The sequence below is a fragment of the Numenius arquata genome, chromosome Z (genome assembly GCF_964106895.1).
Source record: "Numenius arquata chromosome Z, bNumArq3.hap1.1, whole genome shotgun sequence".
NCBI lineage: Eukaryota > Metazoa > Chordata > Aves > Charadriiformes > Scolopacidae > Numenius > Numenius arquata.
Genome location: NC_133616.1, coordinates 25,494,049 through 25,517,020, shown reverse-complemented (window position 1 = coordinate 25,517,020; position 22,972 = coordinate 25,494,049). Strand labels below are relative to the sequence as shown.

Below are 22,972 nucleotides of genomic sequence, written 5' to 3'. Positions count from 1 at the left end.
TAAGGATTATAGTTCTCTTCTAATAAACGTATTTGACAGATATGTTTCAAGAGCGCTCACTTGTCCCTGAGGACGGTATTTATATCATCTAATTTCAAACACCCAGCTCACATCGTCTGAATCACCCCTTGGAGCTCTCACTAAATAAATGGCAGGAAGTGGGTAATTCACATGCTCCAAACTAGAACATGCTTAGGTGCACAAGGGAGACGGTGAAATTACTCTCTTAAGTGTTAGGCTATTTTTAGTTTTGGCTCTCATCCATTCTCCCAGCCATTAAAATTAGCTCTATCAGTTGCAGAGTTTCTTCGTTTTGAAGAGCTAAGCAACATCCACGCTGTGGCCCTTCTTCCAATGGCAGATACAAGTCCTCTCCACCTCTTCTTCCATTACTAGAGGTATCTTATGAAAATGTTATAGGATGAGCTGCCTCATGCTGTGCTTGGCAGGTTACTGGTTTAAAACTATGTAATGGTTTACTATGTATTCCAGAGATTCCTCACAATATTTTCCAAAATTGACTGAAATTTCTGTCAGGAAAGGTAGAGACGTGGAAAAAAGGCTACACGAGCATAAGGCCAGCTGTTCCTTTCAAATTAGTAATTTCCTAGCAAGACCTTTTATTTTGAAGGATAGCCTACTTGAGCTAGATCCCAGCATCTTAGGCAGAAGTGCAGGAAGCAGCAGGAACTGGGTCAGGGAGGGAGGGGAGAGCAATCCCTCCCTGTGTGCTTCTTCCAGAGACCACCAGGCTCTTGCTGGTGGAGCAAGAGAGGCAGAATAACAGTAGAGCTACAACCTTCACAACATCAAACAAATGTTGGTTGAGGTGAAGCCAAGACCTACGTCTAAGTTGCTATATTAACTAGTTCTTTGCTTACACTGACAGCAGGAGCAGATCACCTTTGAGTCTCTTCTCTGAGTGTGCCTCCAGAAATAATAATCTCTTCTCAACAGAGTAATTGAATTTACCGGAGTTCCCCCAGTGTGCCCTAAAATGTCACAGTTCATTATAGTGCTGTGCAACATGAAGACAGTTACTGCCTTCTATGTTACAGAGAAACTTTTTTAAAAAGCCTGGCTTTATCAGTCACCATTCTAGAAGGTTTTCAAAACCTAACTGGACAAAGTTTAGAGCAGCCTGGTCTCACCTCCTAGCTGACCTTCTTTGAGCAGGAGGTTGGATCAGAGAGCTCCTGAGCTCCCTCACAACGAGAAATTATCCTATGATCAGGTTAAATAACATTCAAAACCAATAATTTAAAAATAAATAAAGTAATATACAACCCCAGTACTACTTGGTAAGGAAGCCATGCATAACCCTATAAAGAACACCCAAATACTAGGATTTGAGCATAATTTCAAATTACAAAACACCACAAAAATTAACTCAAAATTTTTCCTTGAGGCCAACTTAACAGTTCAGCATGACCCACTAAGTACCTTTACTGTAATATAACTAAAATATTTAAGCTGGTAGAAGTGAGTAGTTTTAATACACAAAGTGAAAAATCTACTGAACAGATTTCTGCATACAACTTTTAATGAAAACTCAGTGAAGGAACATGATCTAGCAGCAAGATTTTGTTTTTTCTTTGTTTACAGCATTGGATTTACATGCAGCATTATTAAATGGTAAGCTTTCTAGACAATAACGTATCTAAGATATAAACATCACTTGAAGTAAGTCCATTTTCACTAAGGCAACGGAGTCAAAATTCCCTATTAAAAATTTGTTTGAATACAAAAATAGGAATTTTAACGAACAAGCAACAAACACACATATATATTGTCTGATCAAAACATTATGTAATAGAAATTCCAAGTTTACACATTACAAGAAAAAAATGAGGCAACAGGTTCGAGTCACAGTTGACAAAATTGAAGACTGTCCAGATTTGTCCCAGAAGAATCCTCTTACATTTTGTTTCTGAAAGTGTCTTTTATCAGCTTCATAAGGTGCCAAAAATGGAATAAAGCTTGTCATAAACAAATGTATCCTCTTCAAGGGTAAAGAAAGAGCACGTTCACCAAACAGTTACCAAAAACCCCCAAGCAGCAGTTGCACAGTTTGCCAGATACACCATTCAGTTTTAATATTTGAATTATATTCTAAGGCTGAATAAGCTTAGTATAGTATTTTTTTGGATTCATCCAGATGATCAGGAACCGTATAATTTTATTTAAAAAATATACTTTTATTTAAAAGCCAGTCACATCAGAAGTGGTTAATATTTTTTAGTGACTTCCAAACCCCATTTTATGATCAACAGTTTTAATTTGAAAAAAAAAAAATTAAAAAAATCACAATTTAAAGAATGTGGAATTTTTTTTAAGCAAGGAAGAACGTCTGTGGAAACTAAGATTTACTAAGAATGAAATTTTCTAGGTTTTAGTCTTAATTATTTAAAATATTAGGTTTGATTAACTAGCTTCTGTTAGAAGCCTTCCTAGAGTAGCTATTGTTCAGAAAAGGACTGATCAGTGCCTCAGCCAAGATTTTTAAAAATTCTAATGCCAGGCTTGGGCTACATTTTACTTTCATTTGTTCTGGCAACATTTACGCATTAAAGGAACGCTCAGGCTATAGTACATTACAGAAAATGGGAGTTGCCAAGTCATATTACTTAATAATTCAACATTAACGATCATAGTTTAAACAAAAGGCAAGATGTTTAGTTGCAAGAGTTTACCTTCTGTGTTAAGGGTTGTAACTGTTTAATACCCTTATCTCTCAAGCAGTTGACTGGAGTTACACTGCTTGTGAACATCATTAGGACTTTCCAGATGATGATAAATTGAAGCAACTAGACTTCTCTTCTACTATGCTTGTGGGATATGAATTAGATTGTAGACATATACTGGAGAATGTTCATTTCAAAACTTACAATTATTTACTGAAATAATAGGAAATTTGAGTTCTAATAACAAAGCTCTGGTGACTTAATTAATGCTGTTTTTCAGCTTTTGGGTGTAAGTGCTCAGAAAATAACTATAAATACAAAGGTAGTCTAAACTTACGCTGCTGAAATAACAGGCCCCGGCTATTTAGACTAAGACATACAAAGTGCAGAGAAGAACACTTGCAGAAAAGGACATCTGGTCAGCAAGAACATATTGTAACAAAATGAAATTGAACATTTTTCAGGTATGCATATTAAAAATGACAAGTAGTAAGATGTAGACCAAAGTATGACCTCCACACACCTGATTTCTGACCTTGTTAACTCCTGTTATATGCTTCCAGTTCATACAATGACATGAAAAACCCTTACCTATATCACTGTTTTGACAACAGCCCCCTTCACACCTTTACCCCTGTCTGTGCCGCAGAGTCACCCGCACTCGGCTGAGCGCGCTGACCCTCTTGGCAGCCAGGCAGTTCCCACCCTCACCCTGAAGTGCTGCGGCACCTCATCCTGCCCACAGAGCTCCAACACTTGCCCCATGGCTGCCTGGGCTCCTGCCACGCAGCCCCACACGTGCCCTCCCTGTGCTCCAGCTGACTCTGAGGACAACTTCTTTCACAGGGTAAGTATGTACAGTCAATACCAGAGCAGAATATAGCTTTCCTGTCTATGGAAGAAAAGAACTTGCTCAGCTACTGTTATTTCAGTGAAGCATAGCCAGCCCCAGTGACTCTCACGTCCCCTGTAGCTGAACTCATTGGCGGGAGGACCACAAGGCCTTTTCTTTTGAAAAGCACCTAGTGATTGATCAGCAGCTCCTGGAGTAAAGGCAGATATGTAAAAAGCATTGCCACACACAAGACAACACTCAAATGCCCTTCCAGCGTTATCCTCCTCACCCAGAAGCGCTGGCTAAACTTTACCTTCACTGAAACGCAAGGTGCAGGAGGAAGGGGCTCAGGGAGTGATCAGCAGGAGTTACCAGGGTGCACAGGGAATCAGCAGCTCCTCTCTATCAGGCACCGAGTGCCACCAACACAGAGCATCAGCAGAAAGGCAGACAACAAGGAGGAGCACAATCCGTTTCTGTACCCTTGACACACTGAAAGCCCAGGGAGTCTCCAATGATGGCAGTGTAAGGTTTTAAATTTAATTTATTTTTTTGGAAAGACAACTGTTTCAACCAGCACAAGCAGCTAGGTATCTTTACCTAGTTGCCAATTTAGTATTATGAAATGCCTCTACAAAACCACGCCCATTTAACCAGGACTAACACAATCCTTTCCATCTCTTTCATGCGTTTCATGTATCTTTATTTATTTTAAATAAATAAATGATCTTTATTTATTTATAATAAAAAACTTATCTAGTCCAAAACTCAACTTATTTCAAGGGTTTTAAACATTTGCATTTTCTTCAGTAACAGCTCAGTAATAAACTTGAAGCTACCATTAGCAAGACAAAACTCCGGTCTTTTGAGAATCATCATGAGAAGTGACCCTCAAAATGCAGAGTTATTGTTGGAAGACCAATTCTAGATAGTGGTATTTAACAGGACAAAAAACTAAAACCAGGCACTCACACTGCAGACATGAAGTAGATTGAAAAATGCAAAGCACGTAAAAGTTTTGTAACCTCTACTCTACACCATCAAAAATTGCAACTGGCTAGTTTCAAAAAGTATCTTCAGCGTAGTTAGTATACTGGCATACCAGAAAACATATTTATATATGCAGAAAAACAGAGAAGATCTTGCAGCTATTATTTTTTTAAAAACACAAATACTACTTGCGGACTTTATCACAACTCCATTTCACAAAAGTATTGGTAAGATAATTCTAACACACAAACAGTTTAAATGAACTCATTACAGAACACTGATAGATGTGCAACATTCATAATACTTCTTCAACATGCACAGAGCACTCTTACAAAGCACCATTTCTTCTAAAACATGTAATAGATGCACTGGTGACAGTTGAAGTATAAAAATAAACACAATCACTCTGTTAAAAAATCAGTGCAAAAGTATAATTTTTTTCTCATTTGAAAATGTATATTATTTTTTCCATATACGTTTAATAGTAGTATTCTCTTACAAAAAAACCAAGAAGTCCTGCACAATATCAGTTCTATCTCTGCTCATTCTGAATTGCGTGTCGTATCTGGCATCCCAGTATTCTCCAACCTTTGATCAAGAGCTCTTAAACTCTATTTAAACTGAATCAAACAATGTTTATAAAAATAAATCTAGCATTTCTAGCTCTGTTCTAGGTTTATTAAATGTTTCGGTTCCTCTCCATGGGCTCAATACATTATATGTTTTATTCAAAGAGTCCCACTTACAATTATTTCTAATAGGAGAGAGATATCCATCTTGACTCATTATTTGTACCATTAAATAAAAAGTCCTAGCTTTCTTAAAGAATGACAGAGCACAGCATTCCTAGTGCAACAAATTATAATTCAGTCTGAAGCAACTATTCTTCTCTCTTATTTTGAAAAAAAGTTGAAAATGTTTTCAACTGTCAGAGAACTGTTCAATTAAAGGCTGCTTTAAACTTCATAATCCAGAAGTGTTGTAAGAGTCCCTTTTCTTCCAACAACTCGTCAATGAAAGGCTGACATCCAGTTCTATCAGTCATTTAAAGAATGTGTGCAAAAATAATTTAATTGGAATATTCTATGAAGCAGTCAATTTTACTAAGACCTCAGACATTGAAATAATGCTTCCTGTTAAAGGGACACCTGCAGTAACCAGTGTTCAAGAGGTCGCGTTCAGCTGATTATGAAGTCACGCTCCCTCAAATCTTATTCCAAGAGATTTTCTCATACATTTTGGTTTTTTTTTTGTTAAAACAAAGATTGTATTGCAAATCTGAAAGCCAGTCCACTTTTTCTGGGGGGGTTGAGTTTGGTTTTTTTCCCCACACAATATGGGAGAAGGTCCCTTTAACAAGGAAGGAGACAAGTATCACTTAATCAGGATGTGGGAATGGAATCTGTACCTATGGGTAAATGGCAATGCGTTCTGGGTTGGTTCAGCCCTTGGTTCTGAGTTCTGCGTCACTTCCGGCGTCGCTCTCTCGTCATCTGTCCCGTTAATACTTTCTGGCGTTAAAGGAGACTGAATATCCCCTCCAGCTGATTCCTTAAGTAAAACAAACAACACATTAAAATTAAAAACTGACCTGCTCAGGAAGGCTGTGTGTGTATAAGCACTAGCATTAAGTCTTCAATGATACTCAAATTTTAGGTAGCATTAATGTGAGGCTCAGATTTCCAGCATCTCTCATAGTCCTATTTCATCATGTGAATTTAATTTGGAAGTATATTACCATAAGAGTCACATTATCTTGTACAAAACACAATTGATCTATGAATTATTTGCAAGTATCCAGCCTCCCACTTATTACAGACCTCTCACCCTTACCTGGTGGTATATTCAGCCCTCACACCATTAGGCAATGGGTGACTTGTCTCTTACTACATATTCTAACACAGTGAAACAAATGCTTCTCATATTTGTTTCAAAATCTAGCTTTCATATTGTTTGTTGTCCGAATTGAACAGTGGAAGGGTCATTGGTGGTGCCTTCACAGCTTCACCTATGAGCCATCTGCAAAGAACACCTGGTTCAGCAGAGTCCTTGCAGAACTTCCGTAGGCACGTTAGCCTGGCCTCGCTCTTACTGGTCATGGTGTTATCTGGGAAGGAGAATACTCCAGCTACACCCAGGCAGCTTCTGCTGCTGCTATGTATGTGGACATCTGAAAACTTCATGGCTGCCTCCCAGCAGAAGGCTCTGGTGCAGCTTTAATCACCCTTCGTCACGGCAACATGTACATTTGCGTTTTGGCCAACAACCAACCATTTGCTAATTTCTAGTCACTGAGAAGTACTTCTTTTTGACAAAAACAAAGTACACTCATGTAGTCCACATCCTAAGGTAGAATATTATATGCTTTTCAGTCCCTGGATGTGATTTAATTTTACTATTTTCTTTCCTATTGTACTCTTTTTTCAAGTAATGATCTTTGCAGGAGATAAGCAAGTCATACAAGCTAAGTAGCTCATCTTGATTTTAAAATGTCTAAGTAGGCTTTTAATAATCGGCTGGTAATACTTAACTCTAAGATAGAAGAGTTTCATGAATAGAGTTCAATAGATGTTATGAAGGGGTGTCTATACAGCATAGGACTGGCTGAATTACAGTACTTCCAAAAACTAAGCATCTCCTACGGCCATACAGCATTCTACCATCTGCATGGGGAACAGATAAAGCTGTTATTGAATACTATTAAACTGAAGCACAAGCACAGTCTCTGGAAAGGCAGCGGCTCCTCTTCACAGGTCTTTGCCATTCTTTGGCTTCCTATGCAGAGTGTCCATCTCAGAAGGAAATGCAAAAATCACAGAGTCATAGAATAGTTTGGGTCAGAAGGGACTCTAAAGGTCACGTTCATGATCCTACAAGATAGGGAGATATAGGTACCTCACTCTACAACTTGAATTAATGGGTGACACAACATTTTAATACTGGCTTCCACTTCTATTATATTTAGCATTCATCAAGTTATACAATGCACATGCGCCAGTGTCTCCATTCTGCAATTTCTTATTACAGTCCTACTGATTAAAAAGCAGAAATAATTAGCTTGCACAGATTTAATTCTACAAATGTAAACTGTTATCTATAATATAAACGTGGTTTTTTTTATTATATGAATGCAAATTGTTACCCACTTTCAGGAAGAATCTTGTTATTTTATACTCAAAATTATTACCTTAAGTGTTAATACTTTAGAAGTCAAAATTAAGTCTTGATTTTTACAGAATAATTTTACTGAACTTAAATGGAATGGAAATTAAGTGTGAAAGGAGAGCAGAGTTGGCAAGATAATCAGGCAAATGTGTTACTTTATAGAAATTACATGGTTTTGTCTTTTATTACCTTCTGATTTGACAAACAGTTTCCCCTGACATTAAATTAAAACCTTTATGGACCCAAGAGTTTCTCTTTTATTTCCTCCTTTTCTCAAACTACACGAGATATTTTAAAAAATACATACCACACCCTACAAAATCTGAATGGCTTGTATCTTTAAGATAAAATTCCTACAACGCTATTACTAGATACATAAAGCAGAGCCCACTTATTAAAATGTTTTAAGTGTGAATGCATAAAAATTATTTAGGTCTAAGAAAGCCAAACATGCACGTTCCATCTATGCTTATTTTTCAGTAAAGCACTTTCATAGACTTCTAATGTGAATAAAATTCAAGTGCCAAAAATTAATGCAGATAAACATCATAGTCTATGTAATGCCTAGAGGTTCACTGCCTGCAAATTCAGGAGGGGCTGATTTAGTATGTACAAGAGAAGCATCAGATTCTACTATGTATTTCTTCCACCAATAATAAAGGTTAATCAGTGTTTTCACACACCCACAACTCTCCCTGCCTGATAAATAATTTAACTGCAGCCAACTATAATGAAGCTGGATATGAATAAAGCACCAAAGACAACAGAAAAAGCCACTTACACTGAACAAAATTTTTGCAAATGCTTACAAATAGTATGTTCCCATTTTGCATTAATTAGAGAGACTAAAGAATTTTAGAAACCTTTTTTTGAGATGTTTATATATAATGAAGTTTTCATTCCATACCATTATAGCTTCACACGTCCACTCCAGACTTTACAGAGTTGGGGAAGAAATTGAGGTCAGCTTAAAAAAGAGATTTTCACCTTTCCTTTCTAGCTGGGAGAGCAGGTTAACTGAGTTCTAACATTCAACTGTTTAGACACTATATGGAAAAAACGGTGGTTAAACGGAAAATGACAAGTCCTCGTGTAAATCAATGCTATATTTTAAGGCCCGATATTTCCCAGGTATGACAAATAGGTATTTCATACATTTGAGAAGAAAGGATTATCTGCTCTTCTGTGGTAGAAAACCACTATTGTATCATATATAGGTTTCTGAAGGATATTGAACTTTAAGTCACTCACCAGTCCTGGACTTACACATGGACTGAGGATTAGTATTTTTCTACATGACAAGTAAATGTGAAAGTCTGACTTGGGTACATTCTGCTATTTAAGAGTTTATCAGAGATCTGCACTATCTAAAGGAGCTCTGGCCCTACTAACGCAGGACCCAGATGATGCCAAGCAGTATAAAAATGACAGTGCCTACAGTATATATAATAAACATAACAGAGAGGAATTCACCAAAAGATGCCTTAAATTTCAAAATCTTATAAGCAAAATGCATGCACTCACAGAAGAGTGAAGTAAAACAGACTTCACAGTACAGATCAAGCCACCTTTTAATGACTAGATATGGAACAGAAGAACAGGAGGAGTAGGTTGTTCTAAAATCATGAGCAAACCAAACCAATTCCAGTTTGTTTTCTTATTAAGTATTATACCGTTTTCTTATTAAGTATTCCATACACTTTCCTGGCACTGGTGTTCTTCATAGTGCTTCTCTATTCAACACTGACTGGCAACGTTGTAAGCCTGCCAGCTACTGATTCAGATACCATGACACATGTGAAACGTTTGTTCCAGTGTCAAATCAACATAACATCTCAGAGAGTTACTTTTTCCACAAGCTTTGTAAGTAAATTTTGTACTTCTACAAAGAAAAAGCCATTTTGCTAACACCAACCTATTCCTTGCACCAAAAAAAATGCTGTGATTCTGAAACTTTTCAGGCAATAGTTATTCCTAATCGTCTGCATAGGAGGGGCTCAGAATCACAGACAACACTATTTTGAGAAAGTTACCACACAATTTGAGAAATTAATCTGAAATGACAGGGGTCAAAATAAGTATCTGGGGACAGATTCTTGCTTGGAGAAAAAGAACTGAGGTTCACACTCCAGGTGGTTGTAAGACTGATGGGGTGAGACTGCAAACCCCACAAACTGCTCTGTTTGGTTCTGTACTTGAACCTTATTAGGGTTAGTTTAAAAAAAAAAAAAAAAAAAAAAAAAAAGGAGGGTAAGTTTTCAGGCTATTAGTTCCTGCAGCTCAGTGACCTTCAGATCAAAGCGTTCCTTTTTCAGTGCACAGGCAAGCTGGTAACTGAAAACGGACTATGGGTTGCTTGTCACTGTAAGATCCATGAGTAAATGACACAAGCAAAGTAATTCCCTATATTAAAAGATGGGTCTGGGAAATAGGAGGTCGCAGAGCAGGGAAGCCAGTATTTTAGTTTTATATAAACAAGATAAGAGCTTTGCAAAGCTTTATTACCTAAGGCTGAGTTAAAGGGACACCAGATGGGGTACCTATGTGCATAGGTGGTCTTAGAAGTACCAAAATAGACAACTTCTTCCTAGGCTGAAGCCTCCAGACATATTAGAAATAGATCAAGTGTGTATTATTATATGAATTCATCTTAACACAGAAGGGTTGAGAGTTCTTTGACACAGAAACAATGCTTTCCTCTTAATTTCAAGAACACACTGTGCACTCAGTAGGACATACATATAACAAAGCAACATCTCTCTTGTAATTTGTTGGTCTGGGCCACTGTCTCTCTCTGGACTAGTTTAAGTTCTTTTTACAGTCAAGGTTAATGGTGATTTTATACATTATCTGATATTGTGGGCAAAGCCTGCTGGTAAATAGGAGGAGAACAGGCAGTATTAAAGAAACAGTAAGAATGCCGCGTTTAAAACTAGCAGCAGCATAGCTTAGGGGAAAAGGATCTCCTGCTATTAAGTAATTGCAAATTGGGCTATGTATTATTTTCTTTCTACTATGTTTCCCACACAGACAAACACAAAAAAAAGCTAAATAATAAAGAAACAGTGTATCCAAAAAATACTCAACACAGGACTACCACTTCCTGGCCATTCTCTGGTGGAAATATCTAGCCAAGTAGTACCAACACTTTGCTAGAGCTTGCAACACCAACCTCAGTGGACTTCAGATACAATTGTTCTTAAGTTTTGACATGGCTAACTCTGGTAAGTACTTGAAATACAAATTCATGTTCTACTTATGTAGCATTTCTGCTGTTATCTCTTGCTTTCGATTTCTCCTTAGTTTCACAACAAATTTTTGCAGGACATTCAGAACTGAAACTCACACATACCAGTAGTATTTGTGGGGTTACATCAAACAACAGTGAACAGCAAATACCTTGTCCAGGGTTTTGTTACACTAGTTACAGAGATACTTTAATCAAGATTCAATCTGTAGGGACGTACTGAATGCAGAAAAAAGCACATGTACTTTTTATCGTTTAGAACTGTGTAGCAGAGAGGGTAGGCAATGTACCATATCTGGTACATTAATTAACTGGTAAATAATAAGGGCATTTTTAAAAGCAAGATAAATATAACCTTTTATTTATATTTGACATGTATATTTTCCAGTTTTTACATGCAGTATCTTCCTACCTATTATTACTTTAAGGCAGTAAAGTAACTGACACTTTACTGACACTGGTAGCTAACTAGGTTACCATTGTAGAGCTCACTGATCACACACTACTTCCCAATGCCCTTCTTGTCAAAGCTTCCTAAAAAAGACAGGTTCCTGTGAAGTCTTGTCTGGCCACTGAAAGTCTCTCTTCTTACTCTCCCTCTTTGCAAAGGATCACTATGCAAAAAGGGAAAGAGGAGCTGTAAAATGACTGAGAAAGGCAACACTTGACTTCCAGTACCTTTCTGGCAGATGATCAAAACGACAGCAAGTGCTCCTTTAAATGTGTCTGGGGTCCCACCTTCCCTCCCTGCTACCAAGCACCCATCTTCCCCGCAGTCAGACCTCTCTGAATGAGCCCCAGCACGATGGAAGTGCTGCAGTGTGCATGAAGCCATTGTTTCTCATCTGCTCCAAGCTCCGAACTTCCTGATTCAACTCCCTTCTCTCTGGGGGACTAATGAGAAGCATTAAGTACATGAAGACTATTACGCTGATATGTCAGCACTTGCACTAACTGCATCTTTCAGAATAATACACTAACTTATCAACACAGCAAAAAGCCAAGAGATTAAAAGTAAAGCCTGAATATGAAATTATTCCTAAGCATGCAGTAATTAAATTGCAGCTCTCAACATGCATTATAGAATCACTCAAGGTAACGTTTCTGTAACTGCCTACAGTATAAAATGTTAGGTTCCAAGTATAAAAGGAAATCTGAACAGGAAAATGAACGATATTAATAGCTTGTATAGTTTAAGAGAAAGCTTTAACCCTGGGCAGCTGCTAGACAAAAGCATCTTGTCTCTGAGCGAGTAGTTAAAATTTATGTCCAAACAAAATAATAAGTCACTCCATTTGACAGTGTTAGATTTAACTTCTGAGTCCAGACTGTTAATCAACATGTCAAAACAGAAGCAGAATAATTGTTTTGCCTATAATACCAAGTAACCAGTGGCCTGGCTGAAGCACTTCACTGTTTCTAAAGCCAAGTGTATATTAGGTCATAATACTGAAATGCCTACTTCCGTTATCTCTGTGTTTATTTATGGAATTTATCAGAAATTTAGAGACAGTCAGGAAAACTAATCAAAAAAGACCGCCTTATTTTTCTCCCGTTTACTGTAGAGCAAGCAATTTCTTGGTAACAGCAAAAGCCAACCTAGCACTTGGGCAAAATGCCTACTGGGAAAACAACATGAGGTTGGTTCATTGTGTATATTCTTGTGGCTTCCATTGGCTTCTCTTGGAAGGACACCAGATTTAGCTTTCTGGTGGCAATAAAACTATTTGTACAGCATGTTGCAAACTGCCTGCCATCCCTGTTCCATCAAAGATCAGGAGCACATTACAGTGCAAAGCACCCAAGAGATGCACTGATTCAATGAATGAAGAGTGCCTGGGAAAAAAACTTAGCTGCATTAAGCCTACTCAACTCAGGAACCCCTGCTGTATTTTTATAGCTGCTTCATTCTCCAAGGAAGGAATTACCTTTGTCTTCACTATTGCTTAAAATAAAGCAAATAGCTACATACAGCACCGGAAACACTGGGCAGGGGGTTGGGAGCAGAATGGCATAAAAGCCTCATGCAATTTCTTTTTTCAAAGCAAATTCAAAGTATTTGTTTTCAAGTTAATTAATTTAAGGCGTGACTAATGTAAATGTGACTATATTTATTTATCCTCCTGTTAGGCCTATATTAACTCAGTTCATGTTTTGAGATACCATTTATAAATTCTTCTTTTACATCATGGCTAATTGCAATAAAACTCCAGAACCAGCATGTGAATCTGCCATCTTCCTTCAACACATTTCACAAGTGAATAGTACACAGTAGGAAATAAGTAAAAATAGTTTGCTGCTTTAACTTTGGGTTTTGTTGTAATGATTCTTCTACAAAAGTCCTTTACAGTGCATCACCTGAAGTTTCATAGATACAAAAAGGAAATCCACACAAGGTATTTACTATAGATTTACTTACATAACTGCTCATCATGTTAACTCATTTTCTGGGGAAAGCTCAAAGGCAGGAATAGGAATTAAAAAAAAAGCCAATTTTATTTTAAAGCAAGTCTCTTTTACACTTCTGTAGCGTATGTCAAATTCTTAGACTTCCTGACTGTTGAGCGAATTCAGTGCAACTGAGAAGTTCATTTTTAATACAACACGTGTGTATGATACAATACAGTAAGTAGCACAGATATGAAGCACTAGGCTTGAATCAGGCAGTAAGACTCACTTGAGAGGGTGTACTTGTTAGCTCCATCTTTTCTTGGGACTTTTCCTTTGCTAGTCGTGCAGCTTCTTTGAATTCCTGAAATTTTTCAGCAAACTGAAGGTACGTACGTTAAAAAAAAAGGAAAAAGAGAAAGAGTAGGCATGAAATAGTACATTACAGGCAGAACAGAACGCTGTACTTAACATTTTACAAAGTGAAATTCTCAGTAATTATTTTTTAATTCTTCCTTTATTAGACACTCATTTTAGTGAGTTACACAGTGATACACCTTTCACTACCTTTCAGACATAATGTACGCTGTTTGTATGTCACAAAAATTATGATGCAACAATGTTTGATCTGTTGCTGATAGTGTTAAAAACCCCCACCTCAGAGATGGCTAATAGTAGTGACAAGCTGCCTTACACAGCCTCTTTCAGATTCACATTTTACTCTTCTCCTGACAACAAATGATCTGATTCTGAAGCCTAATGTGGTCACTATTAGCCTAGAGCTTTCAGTGGACTTCATTCTCTCATGACTGAAACAATACTGACTTCTTCCCAAATTTTAACAGCATTTATAATTTCAATAGCTAATGAGGAAAGCAGCAGTAGGAATATTGAGTCAAGTTCATTTCTTGATGGTTCTCTGATATCCATCAAGTTAAAGAACAAATTCACAGAACTTGCATATACTGAACACAAAATTCACAAATCATACATTGAACTACCATATGAAGCTTGATTTCTACACTACATGTACTTTTTCCAGAAAATAGTTAAGGAAAAATTCAGAAATACATGCACGCTTAAACTCAAGAGATTAAATCAATTTATTAAGAATAAGGCCTAGTTTCTCTGGCTAGAGAAAAATTTGGCTTTATAGATCTCAGCTGGACACTACACTGATTGCTACAGTAGCCAAGCATTTGGTTTTGTTTCCTACTGTTTTTATATAGAACATACAGCATACAAAGAAACTGGTTTGCACTGCATGTATTTAGAAGGGACAAAGGCTACCCTTTGTGTGACACAACCTCCTCAACTATTTTCAATCAGAACTTCACCTGCTATGCAAGACCTAAAAAACCGTATTGTCTTTAAACTTCTTCTCCTGGTTGGCTATTAGTATTTGAGGAAACATCATTTCTCTCCACTTGTACCCTGTATTTCACCTGTCAGGTTATTCAAAAGCATATGCTTCCTAAATATAGAGGGAAACAAAAGATACCACCCTGAAAGTCTAACCAATCCAGCATCAAAAACCATCTCAGAATAGATGATAAAATTGGCAACAGATCACCAGAACTAGATGATACTTATTTAAGACTTGTACACAGACCCCAAAATCTGATGGGTAACCTATTATTTAAATCAGCTTTAAGATCAGGGGATTAGTAAATGGCAAACATGATGCTGAGGTTTAGAATTAATGGCTGAAGATACACAGGGCGTTAAATATGATCTTCTGTATCACAGTGGTAGCAACTGTAAAAATATATGTAACAGACAGATAAACAGATAACACTATAAGAAAGAGCCAACAAAACTAATGTAGTGGAAATTTTCACAAATTTACTAGAATGCCTTTTGGTAGTTAGGTGACAGATAACTGAATAACGCAGTTGAGAGCTCATGGTATGAAAGGAAAGGTTCTCTAGAGGATTAGTAGTTTAAGGAAAAGATGAAAAATGGTGCAGGGAGTCTACAAGGGGCTCTTCCAGGTATCTGTCGTGGCAATTTTGCCATTTAGCGTATTCTTGAGTTACGCAGAATAAATAAGGTCAACTAATTCAAAAAAGTACGGCAGAGAGCAAACCTGAAAAGGAGTATTTTTTCTCATAGGTCAGAATACTGTCAAAAACACAGACTTATATTCTAATTGAGAAAGTCATCTCAGTTTTCTCTGAAAATCATGGGACATTCTGTTCCTCCTACTGCAGCAGCAAGAGGGACTCTGCTCGCAAATCCTGATCCTGTGAAAGGAATATTCTTCAACATAGGAAGCATCTTTCAGGTACCTCTGACTTCTGATAGAACAATCAGAATCAGATGAATTTGTGGTCTGACATATTGAGAAAAGGTTTAATGAAGACAAATAGATGCTTAATTAATTTTCTTCTATACTGTTTGTATGTGAAGTTGATTAGAGTGTCATTATTTTTCTTTCAGTTATTCTCACTCCACTAATTCTCAGTCACAGTAACTGTGCAGAAAAAGGTTGCTGTTGCACTCTACCACAGTAATTAGTTCAGGAGGTCAAAGGCAAATGAACGAAAAACACATAGTCCAAAAGTCAAACATTTACTATAAGTTAAGCAGACAATGATCTGAGAATAAACAGCTTATTTTATCTGCTCTGATTATTTGCTTCATTAACCTGCTGAAATCAGTCACAGACTAGACTTAAGTCTTTTGTGGTTGCAGGCTGTCTTCTGCTCCCCAGAACTGGAAATATTTCACTGGGGCCCTGAGACACTACTGCAAAACAAGTTACATACAACAGGGCTGTTCACCTAAGGACTTTGATAAATCAAACACAGAAAAGAAGTTCCAGAACTCATTTTTAAGGTAGCTTTCAGAAGCAACCTGTTTCTGAACAAATCCATCCATACAATTTATTTGTTAGCCCTATTACTAATATCCAGTAGTATTTGAGCCCTGAATTAGATTTCATATCCTACAATGCCAGGTGCACCTAAGAGTGGTCTGGTAAACCTGACTACAATGCCAGTGCACAGAAGTGAGAGTTAGTAATCTGAGCAGATAGATAAGACAAGGAAGACAATATAAATGTGATTTCTCTAAAGCTACACAGCAGATTCTGGGTGTAATCTAAGGAAAAGTTTGCTTTCCCCCATTAAATATGTCTGTAGATTTCAAAGTAACATAAGTTTTACACATGAATTTCAGTAGCAACAATCAGCAATTTCAACTCACATGAATGTCAGTTTGATAATTAAGATATAATACAACATGAACACTTTGCTAAAAAGCTCCTCAAGATTCATCGCCATAAGCTTCAGAAAAGGTCCATGACTCGGTAGTTTTCTCAATAGATTTGTGTGTTCTTTGTAAAACACAGCAACCTGAGCAACGGCCAATCAAACCCATACTTAAGGCAAAATATCTACTGCTGCTTTTCAGATTAAACCAAGGGCACACTGAAAACTCTAGAGATCCATTTGAGGGCAGCGAAAGAATAGGATGGAGAAAACTGTAATTAAGAAGGCAGTAAGGACTGTATGGGAAGAGCAAGACAAGAGTCAAGGATAGGACAGACAAAATCCCAAAATATTTTCACCAGCAAGGACAACCTAGTGTTTAAAGTCAGGCAAACAGAGAGTGATCATGACTACAGCATGACTTTGCCTCCAAGGAGTCATTCTGCGATTAACGAAAACAAGCTTATGAGAGAGGTAAAATAAATTAGCATTTATGCTAAATCCGTTGAAATATTAAGAAAAATTATTACCACATTGGTAACCACGTGCCTTTAGGACATACACAACCAGTTTAAGTAAGTGACAAAGTTTCCAAGTTCACTGAAGCAATGGTAGGTGCACAAACGCACGTGCAATATTGGTGTCATTCAGAACTTCCTGTGTTTGTGTTGCTTTGTGGAAATGAAAGCTATCTGATTATGAAAGGAAGAAATCTTACAAGTGTAACACTTGTCCAAATAAAGCAGATGTACTCATTTTAATGGTTTTCATTTTAATGGTTTTCTAATAGGCCCATGCTTATCCTTAGATAGTAACAATTACTTTCTCAAAAGGGCGGGTACCATTATCTCTTTTTAAATAACAAGCCAATCATTCCTTACTTAAAGATGTACTATATATTCCTTTTATTTCATTTGGGTTTTCAGATCTTTTGTATACTTTAAAGATGAAGATCCTCTGCTTAATGTAAAGATATGTTCTTAAACTGAACTGAAATTTCTTATCTGGAGAAAAATGTTTGTACAAGTTCCTGAACTCATCTACAAGACTGGTATAAATAGCAACAGGTATTGTAGGAAGGGCGCTCGGAGGAACCCTATCATCATTTTGAGAAGCAGGGGTGTCCCGGTGTGAAGTAAAACCGAACCAATTTTCTGTTCTGTAACTTTACATCCTAGCTAGGCCTCTTCCAATTGTCTGAAATTAACGGCATATTGTGGAGAAAACTGCTCGTTCCCAGAATGATAAGCCCAATGTTTGTGCTCCATGCCAAGGAATGGTATGCAGAGAGGCCCTTGCTTATACTTATTGCTATAACAACCAAGGGCAGCCAATTTCATTATTTGCCCCCTTAGAGGGTCGGAAACGGAAAAAACATAGAGGGGTTGCATCGGTGGGGAGGAGTGGACAGGACAGGTGACCCAAACCCGAACAACTGGGGTATTCCATCCCATCTGCCCCATGCTCAGTATAAAGGCTGGGGGATCAAAGGGTCAGCCCCCTTCCTGCGATGGCCGACATCCAGAGAGGACTCTGTCTGTCCATCTGCCTTTGATCCCAATCCGTGTGTTCTGACTCCAGAGCTGGAATCCAGTTCCCATCCGTCGCTGAGTCCAGTCTGGGACTTCCCCAGTGCCTGCCGGTGACGTGACTGTCATCCTGGGAGCTTGATACGGTTTTGTATATATTGTATCTATTTCACTATTTTCTTCTTTATTTTTATTTTAATATTAACTCTTCATTAAAGTAGTTTAGTTCATTCTAAACTTCTAAATCTCCTTATCTCTTTCTCTTCCTCTCTCCTCTTTTGGGGGGGGAAGGGGAGGGAGGGGCCATCTGTTGGTCTGGTTTTGGTAAATTCGGCTGAAACCACGACAAGGGGTTACTGCTTTCCTCAGAATAAGATGTACTTCCCCCCTGCACAAGTAGACCAGAAAAAACCCCTCACGTATGGCATAGAGTTTCTTTAGTAAACATTTCAACTTCTGTATTCCAACATGAAAATGTAGTTTTCTTTTACACTGAATATATTTCCGGCTACCTTTACTTTAAGCTTTCAGGTGTTGAACTATCTGTAATTTGATGCACTACACAATAGAAAAGTGAAAGTGAATGTGGCTTAAAGGACAAAAACTCATCTGAAGATGACCAACAATTTTTTTTCTAAGAGATCTAGATGAAAAAGAAACACTAAATTGCCTACTCCTTTAAATTCTATCATGAAAAACACTAATGGAAGAACAACTTTAAAAAAAGAGAAACGTTAAAAATTAAATAATTAGAAAGCATTAACAACACACATTGTGATAGCTTAAATCTCCCTTCTTTCCTCTATCAGTTAAAAGGACATTTGCAGGTATCACACTTTGTCTTATCTTTTTACATTATAAGGATCAATACAGAAGATTTTTTTGTAAATTATTTTTAAATAACAACAGTAGTGAGCACTGAGTCAAAATGCAACGAGCAGGAATCAAATATTGTTAAACCACTTGAATAGCTGAATAGTTGCCACTATTCATACCAGTTGCCACTGGTCATACTTACTTTTGAAAGGTGATGTTCAGATGAAAATCCCAAGCCATAGACTGTATTCGCTCTGCTGTCTGCCCACTGGCCAAACTTCTGGGATGTTTTAGTAAATGTCATGTTGGGGGTGATAGTGCTATTTATTATTGCCTGAAAAAAAGTAATAGTTGTAAAAGGGGGTTTTGTCATTTTGATGGGTTTTTTTTAAGACTATTCATAGTTGAAATTCCAATATTGTGATCAAGTATCTGTGTACACCGAATGAGACACAAACTGGGAACGAGGGAACAGTTTTCTTCTAATTCAATCAAAGCTAAAATTATGAAAAAGTATTTTCACGTACAATCCGTAAAAGGAGCAAAAGCTGGGGGGTAACCTGTTTGTAAGCAGTCATTTAGTACTGAGCAAGCCTAAAAGAAGTCCATTAAAGCATCTGCATAGGCTAATGAGATCAGAATAGAAGACCTAGCAAAGTCCTTTTTTGTCTCACAAGTGTATTTCTTTGTCCCCTAAGGCAATGCCTCTCAGACTCCACTATAAGCTTCGTTATTGCGTTCCCCCACTCCTGTTGTATATGTGACTCCCACTGGAAAACACACAATAAAACAAGAAGCACAATTTCTTTTTAAGTTTCTCTATTACAATAATCTATTTTCCCTTTATACACACACAAATATGCCTAACTGACAGGGTCATACACCAACTATAGAAGAGCTACTCTTAGAATATCTTTTCTTCTCTAGTTCTTGTTATATACAGGATGGAAGAAGCACATCTTCCAGCATACCACTCCTGGTAATGTAAACAAAAAATGCAACTATAAAATGATATGCTGGTTCCACTAAAAGCAGCTAGGGTTTTATCACGGATTTCAACAGTATTTCCATCACATTAAAGTTTGTCTAACATACTCTAAATCTGTGATGTGGCACTGTCCAGCTGACTTAAAGTACGTCAGGATAAAGTCTTATAGTGACACCAATGGGTTCCATTTAACCAGAAAACTGATGGTTAGTACAGTTTATAACCAGCCAACATGAACAAGAAAAACCATAGCCATAAACCCAAAGATAAGTGTATTTGAAGTGAAGTGCAGGCACGCTTTCTCATCTGTCTTGTGCTACGAAGAGTTTCAGCCACACTTCCTAAGTAATTCACAGCCCTTTTCTTCAATCACTGGTGCTTTCTAACACCCACGTGAAAGAGAACGTCCTTAAAACTTCGCAGAAAATAGCACACATTGTGAGCAGAACAATTCAGCAAGAATCTTTCTTACACACCAGTTACTGTGCTCCAAGGGTTATTGTCAGTATGTGACCTACTGCAATTGCCTTACACTACCGAGTCGGGAATCTTTTGAACATTGGTGTGCACATTTCCTGCTTCCATGAAACCATAACCCCTGCCTCACCCCTGGCAGTTCAAAGCCATTGATTACTGAAGAATCCTAGAGCAGCAAAAAATCCTCAGGGTCCAAACTATCTTCTCTGTCGTAAATAACAAAATCTTTCTTTTATTCTTTGAATAGCAGGAACTGAACAGATGTGTAGAGAATAACAGTATTTTCTCAGGATGGTGACAGTGAGAAACTTCAACATCAAAGAGGCAACGTACTCCTCTCCCAAGCCCGAGAACTTCTAGAAGTCAAAATCAGTCTATACTACTTGTGTGAGACGATCTTCTGGGTGGATATTAAAATGAGTAGTTATGGAGTTGACTTAGCACCCCATGCTTTTGCTGATATTTGTGCAGCACTGAAGCAGAACTGCCATCAACATAAAATTTTCTCAGAATTCTACAGGGCATGCCTGGAAAATCCACAGCTGAGAGGCCAGCTAAGCTCACAAACAGCTTCCATGTCCAATTAGTGATTCTCAGATGAAGTGGCAGAGAGGATCATCACAAAAAAGTTCAGAAGAACACATTGTAACACAACATGTAGAAAGACAAGCAAAGACACTACAGTACAGACGAATTTAACAAAACTGGCATCTTCTGCAGTGGCTTTGGTAGCTCCACTATACTTGCATTAAATCAGAAGAGCAAATCTGGATGTAGTAGAGGATATCAAACAAACAGTCCTCTCTGATAACCTTTGCTTCAAAATGCAAGTTTTGGCTACCATTGTGAACAACTGGGAAATTCTGGAATGCCTGAAAGCTTACAGTTGAACCAACAAGCCTCCTCAGGTTAACGACAAGACACGCTGTGTGATCAGAGACTGGAGAACCATGTCCAGCATTAATTGTTCACAAAACATCTCCTCAGATTTTCATATAGGAGAAGCTGGTCAGTGACTTCACTGGTAATTCAAACATCATTCTTCTTTCTTGAGGCATAAGGTTTGGAGCCCAAATAAATAAAGCCAGCAGGCTTGCACTAGCACTGTGGCCTCCAACTGACCTCACAGAAATCAGCTGTCCATGCCACATAGGACAGAAGAGATAATATGAGACTGGGAGGTCAACTTCTTGGAAAGCAGGTGTTCTCAAGCTCTTTTTTCTTGTATGCTCTTGTCTTCTTATGCACAGTTAGGACTTGGAAGCCCTCCTTTGAAATAAGCTAATGGAAGCCCAGAACAGAGCTGTGCAAGTTCACTTAATGGTCAATCTCCCTTGCTGTGGAAGCCATCAACAGTAATACATTTGAAATTAAATATCCTGGGGACAGTGTAGAAAAAAAAAAGTCTTTCTCCCAACTCAAGCTCTAGCTATGTTGTCTAGCTTGGTTAGGCCCCGCTTCCACCCATTGCTTGATTAATTTGAACTTACACTACAGATTTGAGAGCGTGCATATTATGTCTTGGATGTAACTTCCTCAATGCAGAAGACAACTCTGAGGACAGGGACTTATGACCTCCAAGCAACAGGCAAGTTTAAAGCCTGAAGGACCGGCATTTGCTGCAGTGACAGTGGCATATCTGGTCGCAAATTAACCCAGCAAAAAACCTTGGAGAAACCAACAAATTTTTAGCTGAGACTGCTCACTGCTTCAGCTGACCACGTGGCTGGCTGCACAAGAGAACCCAAACCAGGCTGTCTAGACCAGAATAGGGTATCTGTTTCGACAGCAGTCTGCATTTAGGTTGGGTTACAGTGACTCTCAAATTGCTTCCTTGCAAGGGAGAAAGGTGGGAAGAAAACGTTTAAAAAAAATAACTGTATTGAGAAAGAGTTGCTGTGATTCTTCCCTTTATTTTCCAGCAGAGAAAAATGTGGACACTTCCCTCCAGTGGACAGTATTTGCCCATAACCAGAAGGTTTCTCACTGGGAAGACTACATACAAATCCCACTGATACAAAAAAAAAAAAAAAAAAAGAGTCCTTTCATTAGATTTGCAAGTTTTACAAGGAACTCAAGGCTCTCAATCCTCTCTGAATTAAAAGCATTAGTATGCTAGATCTCTCACATGCTAAATTGATTATGCTTTTAAAATGTGCAATGCTAGACCCTAGTACAGATACAGTGTCAGCTATCTCCTGAAAATACTAGATATGAATCCTTCATATCTTCAGCTAAAAAAAAAACCTATTTATTTTTTAAATTAGAATTTATAATTAAGCCTGTCTTGTCTACTCAAATAGGTGATGATTTAACTGCTCTCCTCTGCCCCAGACTTCACTGTAGAGTTACCAATAAAACAAGTGTCAAATATTCCACCAACTTTTAAGAATGTTGTTAGTATAAATGTACAAGAATATCTTAAAAACAGAACAGAGTCAATATGACAGGCAGACATTTAGCTTTTGAAGAAAACTGATTTTGTTATCTTTAGATTTTGTTGGAATAATAAAATAGCTTTCATGTTTTCCTTTCATATTAGTTTAGCTATGAGAAAATAGGGCATGTGTCTTTGGTGTTCATTTTACTGACTGCAAACCCAACAGCTACAAGATACACAGCTGTGGTCAAGTAAGAT

At 37.7% G+C, this 22,972-nt stretch overlaps 1 protein-coding gene across 1 annotated transcript in view; it reads right to left on the bottom strand.

Moving 5' to 3' along the window:
- HOMER1 (homer scaffold protein 1) overlaps nt 1–22,972 on the bottom strand; it is a 66,225-nt gene that overhangs the window by 39,707 nt on the left and 3,546 nt on the right. Inside the window, exons 2-4 of the mRNA XM_074165883.1 lie at nt 19,072–19,203; nt 13,599–13,691; nt 5,918–6,060 (exon numbers count right to left, since the gene is read on the bottom strand). Of these exons, the coding sequence (XP_074021984.1) occupies nt 5,918–6,060; nt 13,599–13,691; nt 19,072–19,173 (338 nt within the window). The 5' untranslated portion in view covers nt 19,174–19,203. The remainder of the gene's footprint in view (nt 1–5,917; nt 6,061–13,598; nt 13,692–19,071; nt 19,204–22,972) is intronic.